At 46.5% G+C, this 12,837-nt stretch overlaps 1 protein-coding gene across 1 annotated transcript; it reads left to right on the top strand.

Moving 5' to 3' along the window:
- Window positions 1-11,742: 11,742 nt before the first annotated feature.
- NOG (noggin) lies at window positions 11,743-12,414 on the top strand. The gene has a single exon (XM_074160300.1). It carries the CDS (start codon window positions 11,743-11,745, stop codon window positions 12,412-12,414), a length of 672 nt encoding a protein of 223 aa, XP_074016401.1.
- Window positions 12,415-12,837: the final 423 nt, after the last annotated feature.

Below are 12,837 nucleotides of genomic sequence, written 5' to 3'. Positions count from 1 at the left end.
CTACATAGTATGTCCTTGCTGTGAGGATTATTTCAAGAAGTTGTGCAGAGAGCAACCAGTATTTTGCATGCTGCACAACTGTTCCCTGTAGGTACACTTCTTATTCTGTCTTGTTCATGGCCACTTGATAAGGCCACTGTTAGCAGCACTGTGGAGTTTTGCCATTGCCTTTCATGCAGCTGTGATTTGGATCTCCCTTTCTAATTGATGAATAACTTCCAAAGTAGTGAAATCAGAAGATGCTATGAAATCCATGAGGCCCAGTGGCCTATCCCTGCCAACATGCTACTCTTATAAAAGATAGGAACTGGTCCTAAGCAGGGAAAGTGGAGACTTCTCAGTTTTGTTATTTTGTGACCTTGGGCAAGCCAGTTGTGTACTTTGTGGGCTTTCATGTTCTCACCTTTTATCGGTGTAATCTATTGAGATGATCCAGAATGTGTTGAACTGCCATTCAACACATGCACAATGCCCACTGCAAAGGGATCCTGAATACATTGCACTAACAGTCACCTGAGACTTTTAGCTGAAAAAAGCTAAGTGAACAACTGACAGAAGCTGAACTCGGCAGAATAATCAGACCAAGCACTGAGTACACGTAGCATGGTGCAGAAAACGTGTACTGGTTTGTATGAAATCTGTTGGATTCTCTTCCCAAAGTCCCTGATAAATCTCCTTACAAAACCACAGCTGCCCATCTGTACTGCTCTATGTAGTGTCCTTGATGTTCTGAAAATTTTCAAAGCAGCCTTTCGACAAGGAGCCGTTATTTTCCTACGTTCTTAGTCCATGATACAATAGTCTTATCTCCTTGTACAAAATGGTTTCTTTGACCAGAGAATGATGTAGTTTGAGCCAATCAAATCAAAGTCAAGTTTCATTATAAGCAGCACCGCGTGTAGCACAGCAGGGTTTTAAAGCCCTATCTGGGATTTCAGAGCGCTGAGTTCAGTTTTCAGTTCTGTCAGAGATTCATGTGACCACCTCTGCTCTGGTGGTGATGGCAGCACCTGTATCAGGAATGATTCAGTGACAGGGATCTGGAAGGAAGCTGTTCTCTGAGGGGTTTGTTCCTCTTGTGGATCAGCATTCGTTGGCGGTCGGTGGCAGCATCCCTTCTCGGGATACCTGTGTGTGCGAGCACACATGCTCACGTCTGCTGCCTCTGGGTCTGCTTTTTCAGCAGCTAAACAAACAGGGCTCTAAGGGGATCAAGAGTCTCGACGGTGCTTTGCTGCTGTCTTTTGGAAGGCTCTGGTCCCATTAAAATCCATGTGAGCTTTTTCTGTCACTTCGCAGGCTTCTTCAATGAAGCCTTTTCCAACGTCAGGATCTAAGCTGCAGGATCAGGCTCTTACCTTGAAAATCAGTGCATTAAGCACCTCATATCTTATCTATATAGCTGTTGAACTAATCAATAAACACTCTACTAGTTACGCTTATCCTCCCAAGCTGAGGGATCACGCACCACTGGCATTGAAAAGGCTGAATGATTTGCCCCGGTTCATGCTTTTGAATAAAATTGACAGCTATGAGATGGAAATGTTCAGCTCTTTTTTTAATTTGCTGCAGGAAAGATTTATCAGACAGAGGTGAAGTCTTTGACCCAGTTTTGTCCTGCTGGGGTCTCTCTGAACACATTTACAAGCTACAGAGGGAAAGGAGGAATCCCAAGCACTGATATTTTCAGGTATCTCTTAGTCTACCAGTTAGAGCCGTGCCACTCCAGCAAACCAGCGGTGTTTCAGGATACCCGCTGGCTCTGCGTTGCAGCCGGAGCAGTGCTTTTACAGGGCTGGTCAGGGATCGCTGCGGAACAGGACTCGGGGCATGCTCCCACCCAGCCAGGAGCAGGGGGAGGCCGGGCACCTCGAGGTGCCACATCCACTGGCAAAGAGCAGCTGGGGAGGAGAGGAGCCCTCGGGATGCTGCTCCAGGGGTGGCTGAGGGGGACCCTGGCTGGGGGGAAGCACAGGGTGGGCCGGGGGCTGGCAGAGGCCGGGGGGGCTGTCGGGGCCAGCAGGCCCAACCGGGAGGGCTGGGTTCGGCCCAGCTGAGGGCCGTGCTCCACGCAGGGTGCCGGCGGTCCGCAGGCCTGGGGGCAGGGCGGCTGTCTATTTTTAGTGAGGGTTTTATAGAGTGGATCCCTGCGGTCTGGCTCCACACTGAAATATTGTCCTAGTCTCAATGACATAAACACAGGGCCAGCCTGTGATCCTGGCGCCAGCTTCAGCTTAGGGAATGTGAATGAAAGTACCAGTGGGGTCCAGGCAAGAAGGAGAAGAAAAAAATCCCGACTGTAATTACAAATAAATCCCAAACCCTTTCGCTCTCATGGCTCACTTAGTACAGCAAATAGCCTCTGATTCTCTACAAATAAGTCCCAGCTTAGTTACTGACAGATCTACCAAGAGGCAGTTAATGGAATAATGACTAAGGGAAGCTTAGGGTAATTTACAAACGATTCCCAGTGTTGGAGGGTGATTGCCCCCACCTCGCCCCCCACCCTGCTCCCTTCAGGTCCTGCAGCAGTAAGCCACTGGGCAAGTCCTAAGCCTAGGCACACAAGGGCTCTCTTAGGCTGGTGGGGGAAGGCTGCTTATTTATTTATTTATTGAAGAGATCTAACACAGAATGATGACGGGCAGACTCCGCTATCTGGAGCTGAATTGTCTCCCTGAAGGGAGATTTAGGTTAGAGTCTGCAGAGCAAGGTTATACTTACCTTCTTTTTTGATGAGAAAAGTGGGGAGATCTTATGAGAAAGTGGCATCAAAAGCCATCTTTACCACAGGACACTATAAATGTAGCAGTGTTCCTTTTGCTTCTTTTTCTGTTACAAAAACATGTCTCTTCCTTGAATCCCTTGTCCAAGTCTGTTTCAATACCTAATATTTGAGTTGAAGTGCTCAGTTTGCTTAGAAAAGTTAGCCTTCATGCTCAAGGTATGGAGAAGTCCTGTGGAACTTCCGCGGTGGTCAGGGCGATTCCCTTTTTTGTTTGGTTTTGATCTTCTTGTAAATAAAACAGAATAGTGTTCCAAAGAATGGAAGTAATGGAAAGGCTGTTCCTACACGGAAACAATTGCACATGCATGCATACACACACACTTGCACAGACAAATGTAAATATACAGAGAGAACAAATCCAAATAATGGTTAAAATATTGTGCTATTGTGTCTGGCATCTTATTGAACTGCTGATGTGTTTATTATGAAAATAAGTAAAAGGTGGTGTGGCTTCAGAAGGCAGTAAATATATTCAGTTGAAGAGTCATTATTTCAATCTTGCTTGAAAAAAAATGATCCTAAGACTAAGGTGTATGTGGGAAAGCCTAGCTGTTTGTTAGTACTGTGATGGGTTATTTCTTCTTACTGTGCCATCTTAGACTTTCCAAATATCTGTATTAAAAGGAGGAGGGTAACAGTCACTTGTTAATATTTTTAAATGAGGAAAAAAAAAAACAAAAAAAACCACCAAAGTCCTTACTCAGGCTTATTGAAGGAAGTGGACTCTACACAAGCGATAATTTGCTGTGAGCAAATTAGTAATTTGTGACCACTTCTTCCTTTGCTGTGGAGATGTTTGCTGTGGGGCTGTTTGTCTTGTATTCCTACTATACCCTACTATACTCTCTGTCAATTCTCTTTTAGAGATGGTGGTGTTGTGGGGTGTTGCTCTATACCCAAGAATGGCTCTAAAAGCTTTTAACTCTATCCTGTAATTGATGTGTTGTGTAAACTGCAATAAAGGAAGGATATTAAAAAAAAAGGGGGGGGAGGGAACAACATATTTAATGAGGATGAGTAAACACACCCAAGATGTAACTGTAGATATAAGAAAAATAAAAGCAGCTGGGGGGCTTCTGAGACATTGTTTGTCTTGAAAGTGATGAGAAGAGGCACCATCAAAAGACTTGTTTTACTACAGTCATGCTTCATTATGGGGAAGGAGAGTGTGGGGAAGGGGAGGGGTGGGGGTTCCCTACGTGACCAGGTTGCCAGAAGAGAGAACCTAACTCGTTTGCATGGCCTAATTAATCCCTGAACCCAGTCAAAGCCTGAGTCAGAGGGAGAGAGCAAATGTCAGATCTGTGTCTGGGAAGCATAGATTCATTATTTTTCTCGCCTGGGTCCCTTTGCCTTCACAGGCAAAGACTTGAAACTCCCAAGCCAAAGAAACACTTCCCAGAGATTCGTACTGAACACGAGCAGGTTTGGAATCAGTCTCCTTTGTGTCTGTTTCTGTATCTGAATTAATCCCATGCCCCCATGTGTGAGTCTGTTTCATCATCTCTGAGAGAATCATTCCATTTTCCACTAAAGGTACAAGTTTCTTTGAAAAGTAACCTATTGAACACACAGCTTCTCACAGCCAACCCAGTCACTCCGAGTTAGTATTTGGTGACATTTTGTAGCTGCTGCAAAGATAATGTTATGCACACAGCTCTGGCTCGTCATTGCAATCTACTTCTTTTTTGAAGATACCAGATTCCCTAAAGGGATAAAGCATAAGAAGCGGGAAAGAAGTGGTGCTGGGGAAAGACACACAGTTTAATCTTTTTCTAGTTATTAAAACTCCTTCATTCTTGCAGATTTTTCTAGCCAAAGTAAATTTAAAGTGTCTAATAATGCAGCAGTTCCCAATTTGTGGGACCTTACTCTGCTGCATTTATTCTTAAGGCAAAGCTATATCCAGGAGTTGGTTTATATATTGGGCTAAATTCTGCTCTTTTATTACCCTGTAGCCAAAATACTTCCTGTGAGCACAAAGTGCAGCCATTCTAGGTTTGGTCCAGGGTTTCTGAGTTAAATATATTTGTGGTCCTGCTCCTCCTGGCTCTCTCGTCAGGATTAGGCCCTGCCTTTGGGATTTTGTGCTTTCACAAAACCCGTAAGTCTCTTGGAACGTTTTGCCCCAGCATCTGAGGCAACATTTACTGAGTGCAGGGGGCCTGGGGGCTCAGGACTTAGTTGACAGAAGTACTTTTAAAGTAAGTTTAATTTTCCTTCATTCATAACCAACAGGCTAAATATGATGTAATCGGATTTATTTTTTCCTCTTCACCCCCACTGGAGCCAGGAAAATGAAGTAGTTGAGAGAAAAGGGGTTGTCATTTTCAGTCAAGCAGCCATTTATCACATAGCATTAGACAATTAGCAATAAAACATCTGAAGGGCTCCATTGGTGCTAAAAGGGCGAGGAGGTCTTTTTAAATATCAGAGGTGGGAAATGTTATGTATCAGGGTTATTCAGTAGCTGGCATCAATGAATCACTCACATGCACACAGGGCTTGATTGGGGGGGTTGCTGTATTTTTTGCTTCGTTGAATCTCTGTCACTCAATTGTCTTTAGTGTTTTATAAAAAAGGAATAATAAAAACTTGGTTTGTTTCAATAGATGTTTATCTTAATAGGCAGGCTGGCAAAAAGGATAAATACATTCCTACTTGTCATGTGTGTATATATGTAATATATGCTGCTACAGGGAGTTTGTTTGGATAAACAATGTTGCCTGTGTGGAAATTCAAATCCCTGTCAGGAGCCATTCCTTGTAAATGTAAGTGTCATTTTTTAACATAAAAAATGCCTGGGTTTCTGTTTCATCTTTGCCAATTCTCCCACTGGCCTCTCTCTCCATAATGAATTGGTCTGCAAACTGTGAGACGCTCAACCGGCTCTGGTCTCTTCTCTTGACTGCTGAGATGTTAGTATTTGGCACAAAAAGTAGGATGGTTAGGTGGGGTAGAGGAGGGGGAGGATTTAGAAGGACTTTGGGTTTCCTCTGTTGCAGACCTCTTGCGTGAATAAATAAATAAATAAAACTTTAATTCCTCCAAATGGGGTTGCAGCCAAGAAAACTCTGTTCTGAGAGATTCAGATTTACGGCAGAAGACACTGCTGAGAGAAAAAGCGAGAAACAGAGACAGTGGAGTTCCACCTCCCGTGATATATAGAGCCAAGGGGAGGTATAAATACCCGTCACTTCCCGGACCCTCTTTTAAAAAAAAGACAAACACCCAGGATCCTGTCTCTGGCTGGCTTGCAGCAAGGCGCCCTCATAAAAGCTAAGATAAACAGTTTATCAGCAGATGAATGCACAAGCTCTGTTCTAAAGACAAAAGTCTATACCTTAGGAAAAATGCATGAGCAAGAGGAGAGCGGTCTGAGAATCAAGGAGGCACAGTGTTTTAGGTGCAAGAATAACGTGGAATGAGAAAAATAGAGCAATTCTTTAAGAACCTCACAAGATTTTATTCTCTTCTTTTACAGCCTTCCCTTTTTTTTCCTTTTTTGTTTTTTTTTAAGGCAATGGATACATTTCTTTACATATAGCTGTACTGAAAGACTAAGAAATAACTTGTTTTATTTGGGGGGTCTCTTTTTTTTTTTTCTTTTTTCATTGCTTTAATGCATCAGTCATCTTAGGATTTACTCCACTATAAAACATTCATCCCAGAGCTTAGTTTCAAAATATATTATTTATACATCGTTTATCACTGAAGATACAGGTTCTTGGCCAAATGTATCCTTCCCTGTCTCCATTCTGTTGGGATTTCAAGGCAGAACTTTGCTCTCTCAAAAAATGTTTACCTTCCAAAGTATGTGATTCACAACTGTTTTCTTTCAGAGCAGCTGATCACCTGCTAACATTGTGCAGTCCGTTAACAAAATCCATATTTTGTGGCCCCTTGTGTGAATCAGGAAAGGGGCAGGGAAATGTATGAGATACCTTGAGATGCAGGACCACATTTCAAAGGTCCAGCAAGATCTCCCTGAATCTTTCATACTGAAGAATATAGCTTGAAAGCAGTAGACCAGTGATTTTCTACCTGTGGTGAATGGATTCCTGCATGAGGTCATACATGACCTTTGATAGCTAATCATGTAGATCGGGCAGATTGTCATATATGGCATATATGAACTATGTAAAATGTCTGAAACCTGTGCATTTCCTTTAGAAATTATTTAGGGAGTCATAGTTTTAAAAAAAGGTAGAAACTTAAACCCTAAGGAGTTCCTTACAAAATTTATACGGGTGTGAGCAAGGAAGAGGGAGCTGGTCTAGCGGCTCACTGGGACCTAAGACTAAAATTTAAGTGACTTTAATTCAGTTGTCTGCTCCATTAGTCTTAGTAAAACACTGGACTCTTCCCTCTGCCTTGATATAGATTTACTGGTAGCATCTAATCAAACCGTCCAGCATCTCCATGAAAGAGGCAAGGGTTAGCATTCCTGCTTTACAAATACGAAAAGCACAAAGCTATGAAATTATTGCCCAAAGCCGTATGAGAAATTTGCATGAGAGCTGGGCAGAGGAGTCATTTGGTTATGCTGTTGGTTTTCCTTTCTTTAACAAGCACTTCTTGTTTCATGCCAATGGATTCTTAAAAATAAGTAGTGAAAGGCAATGAGATCATGAATGAGATCGTGATTTAAATAATCTTTAAGTGTAAGGGAAACAAGGATACTTGTAAACAAGCCGCCACTCCTAAGGAAGGCACAACTCGTCTGAGCACACCTGGCATAGCTCTTCCTTATCCCGGTTTCGTAGTGGTTTATTACTTCCTGTGAGATTCCCTCTGTGTTTTTGGGTGGTGCATGCATTGAGCTTGGGACCATTGTTCATAGACCAGACTGATTCGACACAATGGGCTGAATTCAGTGTGATGTCCATGAGCACTGGGTTGGGTGAAGTAAGTCAGGCCATTTTCTTTTAGTAGATTTAATGGGAAACAAATCTATTCTGAATTCTTTCTGTGCATCCTTGCTGTTGTGGACTGAAATCAGATCCTTACATAATGTGTTTTTAGAGCTGTGCCTCCAGAGTCATAAGCAGAGCAGTGCAGGCTGCATACCTCTTCGCTCCTCATCAAAGATGTGACCCTGCAGAAGTGGCATCTTACTCTTGCCCACATTGGCTTCCTGTGTGCCTTGAAGGTTGTATTTGCTTTGTCTACTGAAAAAACACATTTTTACTACTGACAGCACTCCAGAACCAATAAAACTGAGGTGAAGGGAGTTGTTTTCTCCTCTGCTTCGTGCACCATTGCCAGTAGAGTGACCAGCTGAGGCCTCTGTGAGCTGCTGGCCTCTCTCCCTATCCCAGGAAGGGCTGGCATCATACACAGAGCCTGGATCAGGCCCTTTACCTCCAGGTTTCATTTACTGCTGTTTTCAGCAAACCTTGAAATAAACCAGTTTGATGGGAAGCCAAATCTCTTTTCCCTCTGACCCAAAGGCTTCTGGCAGAGCTGTTACTGGCAGCTCTTTCCCAGTTCTGCTATCAGCCATTCCACCAAGAAATTCTTGGGCCACAAGTGACTTCTGTCACTTCTGCATCCCTCGAGTTTTCACAACCTTGCCAGGAGCCCAGTGCACCCCAGGCAGACACCTGCACTTGAGGAATTACCAAGCCCCAGCCTGCTCTGCTCAGAACAAATCTCTGTACCTTAGAGAGGCAGTCCATCTGAAACAACCTCATTCCAGAAAACATTTCCGCCTACAGGTAACTCAGTTCAGGAGAAAATGGCCTTCAAGTGCTTCCTCAGGAGCACAGTTTTGAAGGTAGAGTCTTTCACCTGGCATGAAATAGGACGTAGGCCTTATCGGCTTTATAGATTTTTCTCTATAGGCTTTTCTAAGTCTATAGACTTAGAGACTAGTAGTTAAAGAATTGTTTTCAAATACTAGCTGAGTAAAACTGAATTTATTATTAAAGAAGAAATACAAGGCATTAGGTGTAACTTCTGAATTTTTGCTTTCCATTTGAAACAGTATTATTTTAACCTAGTATTGTTATTTGTGCCTTTGTGTTTAAACAAGGTGGTTTAAAAGCAAATTAAAAAATATTTGAAGTGACTTACAGGTGACTTATTGGCTGGAGGTAGAAAGACAATGAGGAAAGAGAGAGAAAGAGACAGACAAGCACTCCCAAAAAACTGTAACACCTTGCTAGGATTCATCAGCCATCCTCACAACTGCCCTCTCCTGAAACCAGTCACATCGATCCTTCCCAGAAGCAGTGGATTAGCTGATGAGCTTCGAGTGCTGGCTTATGCTCCTCTATGTCAAGAAACATTTTGTCCTGCAGAGTGGCGAAAAAAATGGGGTGTGTGGGAATAAAGGAGGGATGAACAGACGCTCCCCAGCTCAGCTCAGAGACAGAGGAACAGCTTGTAGAGGCTTAATCCCAGGGGGAAGGAGTGGAACCGTGGCGTGAACAGGCCAAGACCTTGGTGAGAATCTGGAATGGCTTGTGTCTGAGCTCACTCGCTGGCTCTGTGCAGACCTTTGCACCTCTGTGTCCTACTCAGATTCAGTTCAGCATCAAAGTCATATCCAGTTAAGTCCTAAATTCAGCAGAATGTCTGTCTTCAGTTCCTGGTTATGTTTCTACTCCTTCAATTTGGGGGAATTTTATTTTGAAGGATAGGAGGGGTGGCTTCTCACCTATTTCTAGTGACAACTTGTGTGCCAAGTTTCGGCAATGACAGCTTGTCGGGTTCTAGATGAAGGTAGAGTCCTAAACCTCTAAGTGAAAAAATATCTACTAAAACTCCAGCAGATCCTTGACTGACATCATAGTAGCAAGTGTCACTGTGAGGCTCCTTTTACAGTTTAGAGCTAGGGTCAGTTTTCCATCTTTTTCATGTCATTTAGTTCAGTTATGTATTATTTATAAAATGCCCTACATGCTCAGGAATAAGGCAAAATAAGAGTTGTTTTAAATTTAACTTAGGGAGTGAAAGTAGTTGAAAAAAATAGTGAATTTTTAGAACAAAATGCTCAACCTGGGTAATACAATCTATGTATTACTTTTATAATGAACTTAAATTTGAAGGTTAACATTTAAACAAATGCATAAATAATTTAGGTGAAATGGCTAAGCTTCTGTCCCATTAAACTTCGGCTCCTAAGTGCCTAAATGGCCTGCAGGAATGGGATTCAAGCACTTCAGGAAATTTTACTCAAACCTTAATAGACTGTTCACCTCCCCTTACAGCACGCTGCCTGCCGTGAGACAGTAATTCTGCAATGGAAGGAGCATTCAGTATCAATTTTTTAAATTGTTTTATGTATTTGCTCTTGAGGTAGACCTTCCGTCTTTTCTGTGTGGAGTGGGAGCGTAACTGTAAATTGTGCTTCTGATGGGAGAACTCTTAGAGAACTCCCTAGAAAAATGCCAAGTGCGTGCTCCGCGGATGGCAGCGGAGCCTTGCAGCCTGCCGGGGCGATCTGCAGTGGGAGCGGAGCCACCGGGCTTCCCCCGGGGGATCGCAGGCTCCGTGCGGAGGGTCTCGCTCGGTGGCAGCCCCTGAGGTCCGGGCACCGTCCGCGGGAACCTCCTCCTCCCACCCGCGGTATTTCCCGCAGGTTTTGCACACCCTTCTTTCTGCCCTCGTTCCCCAGCGCGGCACGGGAAGTTTATTCCAGGGGGTTCTCCCAGACCCTAAAACTGCGACAGACGCGCTGGCTTCCGCCGCCTCTCGCTCGCCCTGTGCCCACCGCCCGCCCGCGGGCAGCCGCCGGCCCCGGCCCGTCCCGTCCGGCGCCGCCAGCAGAGGGCTCGCTCCGCCCGGGAAGGCGCCGGGTCCGCGGCTGGGCGCGGGCAGAGGAGGTGTCTGCGGCGGCCCCGCGGGCGGTCGGCCGGGCGCGGTGTGGGCAGTGCATCGCGGGCCCATGTGCGGAGCCGGGCACGCAACCCCCAGCGGCCGGGGAGCGCCGGCCGGGGCAGGAGGGCGCGGGCAGCGGCGGGAGAGCGGGCGCGGAAGCCTGCGCACCGCGGGGCGCGCTGCCGCACTCCGCGGGCGGCGGGGCCGCGCTCCCGCGCGGGGCGAGCGGGAGAGGCCGAGCTCCGCCGCCGCGGGGGCTGCACCCATGGGGTGACCGGCGCTGCGGAGCGCGGCGGCGAGGCCGAGCGAGGAGCCGTCGCCGGCGGCCGGAGGAGGGCTGCGGCGGGGCGGGCGGAGCGGGGCCGGCCGGCGGCTGCCCCGGCGAGAGCAGCATCGCCCGAGGCGCGGCGGGCTCGCGTGAGCGGCGGCGTGCGGAAGGCGGGGGGAGTCAGCGGCGGCTCCCGCCTCAGCCTTCCCCACCAGAGGGTGTCTGCTGGGTGGGAAGGGGGAAGCCGCGCTCTCCTGGACTTTTGTGGGAGTGGGGGTTGTGTTGTGTGTGTGGTTTTTTTTTAAGGGGGGTGGGGTGGGTTAGAAGAGAGTCTGTGGTTTCCATGGAGATGAAGCTGAAAGTGCAGGAAATTTAAAGGCTTTGGGTCCTTGCAAAGCAGACAAACTGGTGCCAACGTGCGTGGCTGCTGTTGCTGCTGAGGAGGCTGCTTTGCAAACGGCGGAGAGGAACAGGGAGGAAGAATCGGCAGCAACTTCTTCCATACGCACGGGCAGACAACGAGGAGCAGCAGCAGCAAGCAGAATTTGCAACAAAAAGCGGCGTCTCCCTTTCCCGGGGAGGGTGAAAAGAAGCAGCAGCAGCAGAATTTTGGAGCGGCTCCACCAGGAGAAATTTATAGAGAAGCCTGCAAGAGAGAGCGTTTGCAGGGGGCTTGTTCTCCGGGCTTATTAGGGGGCTGTCTTCGCTGGTGGTGCGGGGAGTGGAGGTGATCCCCCCTAAAGACAAGCTATTTTGGATATCCCCGTACAACTTTTCTGATGTATTTGCTTGCACCTTCTTCCCCTGCTGTTTGGTGAACCCAGCCCCCCTTTCCCCCCCCCCCACCGGTCTCCCAAGGATGGATCATTCCCAGTGCCTTGTGACTATATACGCCTTGGTGGTTCTGCTGGGTCTCCGGCTAGAGCAAGGCGCCTGCCAGCACTATCTGCACATCCGACCGGCTCCCAGCGACAACTTGCCCTTGGTGGATCTAATCGAGCACCCGGACCCTATCTTTGACCCCAAGGAGAAGGATCTTAACGAGACCTTGCTAAGGAACCTCATGGGCGGACACTTCGACCCTAACTTTATGGCTATTTCCTTGCCCGAGGACCGGCTCGGAGTGGACGATCTAGCTGAGCTGGACTTGCTGCTCAGGCAGAGACCCTCGGGAGCGATGCCCAGCGAAATCAAAGGGCTGGAGTTTTACGACGGGCTGCAGCCGGGCAAGAAGCACAGGCTGAGCAAGAAGCTGCGCAGGAAGCTGCAGATGTGGCTCTGGTCCCAGACCTTCTGCCCGGTCCTATACACGTGGAACGATCTCGGCAGCCGCTTTTGGCCCCGGTATGTCAAAGTGGGCAGCTGCTACAGTAAAAGGTCTTGTTCAGTCCCAGAAGGCATGGTTTGCAAACCTGCCAAGTCCGTGCATTTAACGATCCTGAGGTGGAGGTGCCAGCGTCGGGGAGGGCAGAGGTGCACATGGATACCCATCCAGTACCCCATCATTTCGGAGTGCAAGTGCTCCTGCTAGGGCTTGCACTTACCTTTTCTCGCCCCTTCTCCAGCGGACTCACGTGGACCTTTGCTGCAACAAAAATAAAAGACATTTGCTTTCTGGTTAACGTTGTAATGCACTGTAACGTGTAGGAGAATGTATATTGTGTGTATATATGGCACCGTTTTAATATACTATTAAAAGGTCAGTATTATACGTGAAATAATCAGCGTCTACTGTATTTTTGAGACTATTACCCTGATCGTTGCTAATGTATCTTTTCTTTTTTTTTGGTATTTATATTCCAGAGAGAAGTTGCTTCGCTTTGGCGAAGTAGGTTTTTTGTTGTTGTTTGTTTTTTTTTTTAATAAAAGGATTAAAAAATACAAACCAAACTTTTTGATAAGAAAACGTTTTAAAGCTATTTTCCATTATTCGGAAAGCGTGTGTGTGGGTTGT

The sequence above is a fragment of the Numenius arquata genome, chromosome 17 (assembly GCF_964106895.1).
Source record: "Numenius arquata chromosome 17, bNumArq3.hap1.1, whole genome shotgun sequence".
In the NCBI taxonomy this organism is placed as follows: domain Eukaryota; kingdom Metazoa; phylum Chordata; class Aves; order Charadriiformes; family Scolopacidae; genus Numenius; species Numenius arquata.
Note: the sequence above shows the minus strand (reverse complement) of the source record. Positions and strands in the feature narration are given on the sequence as shown.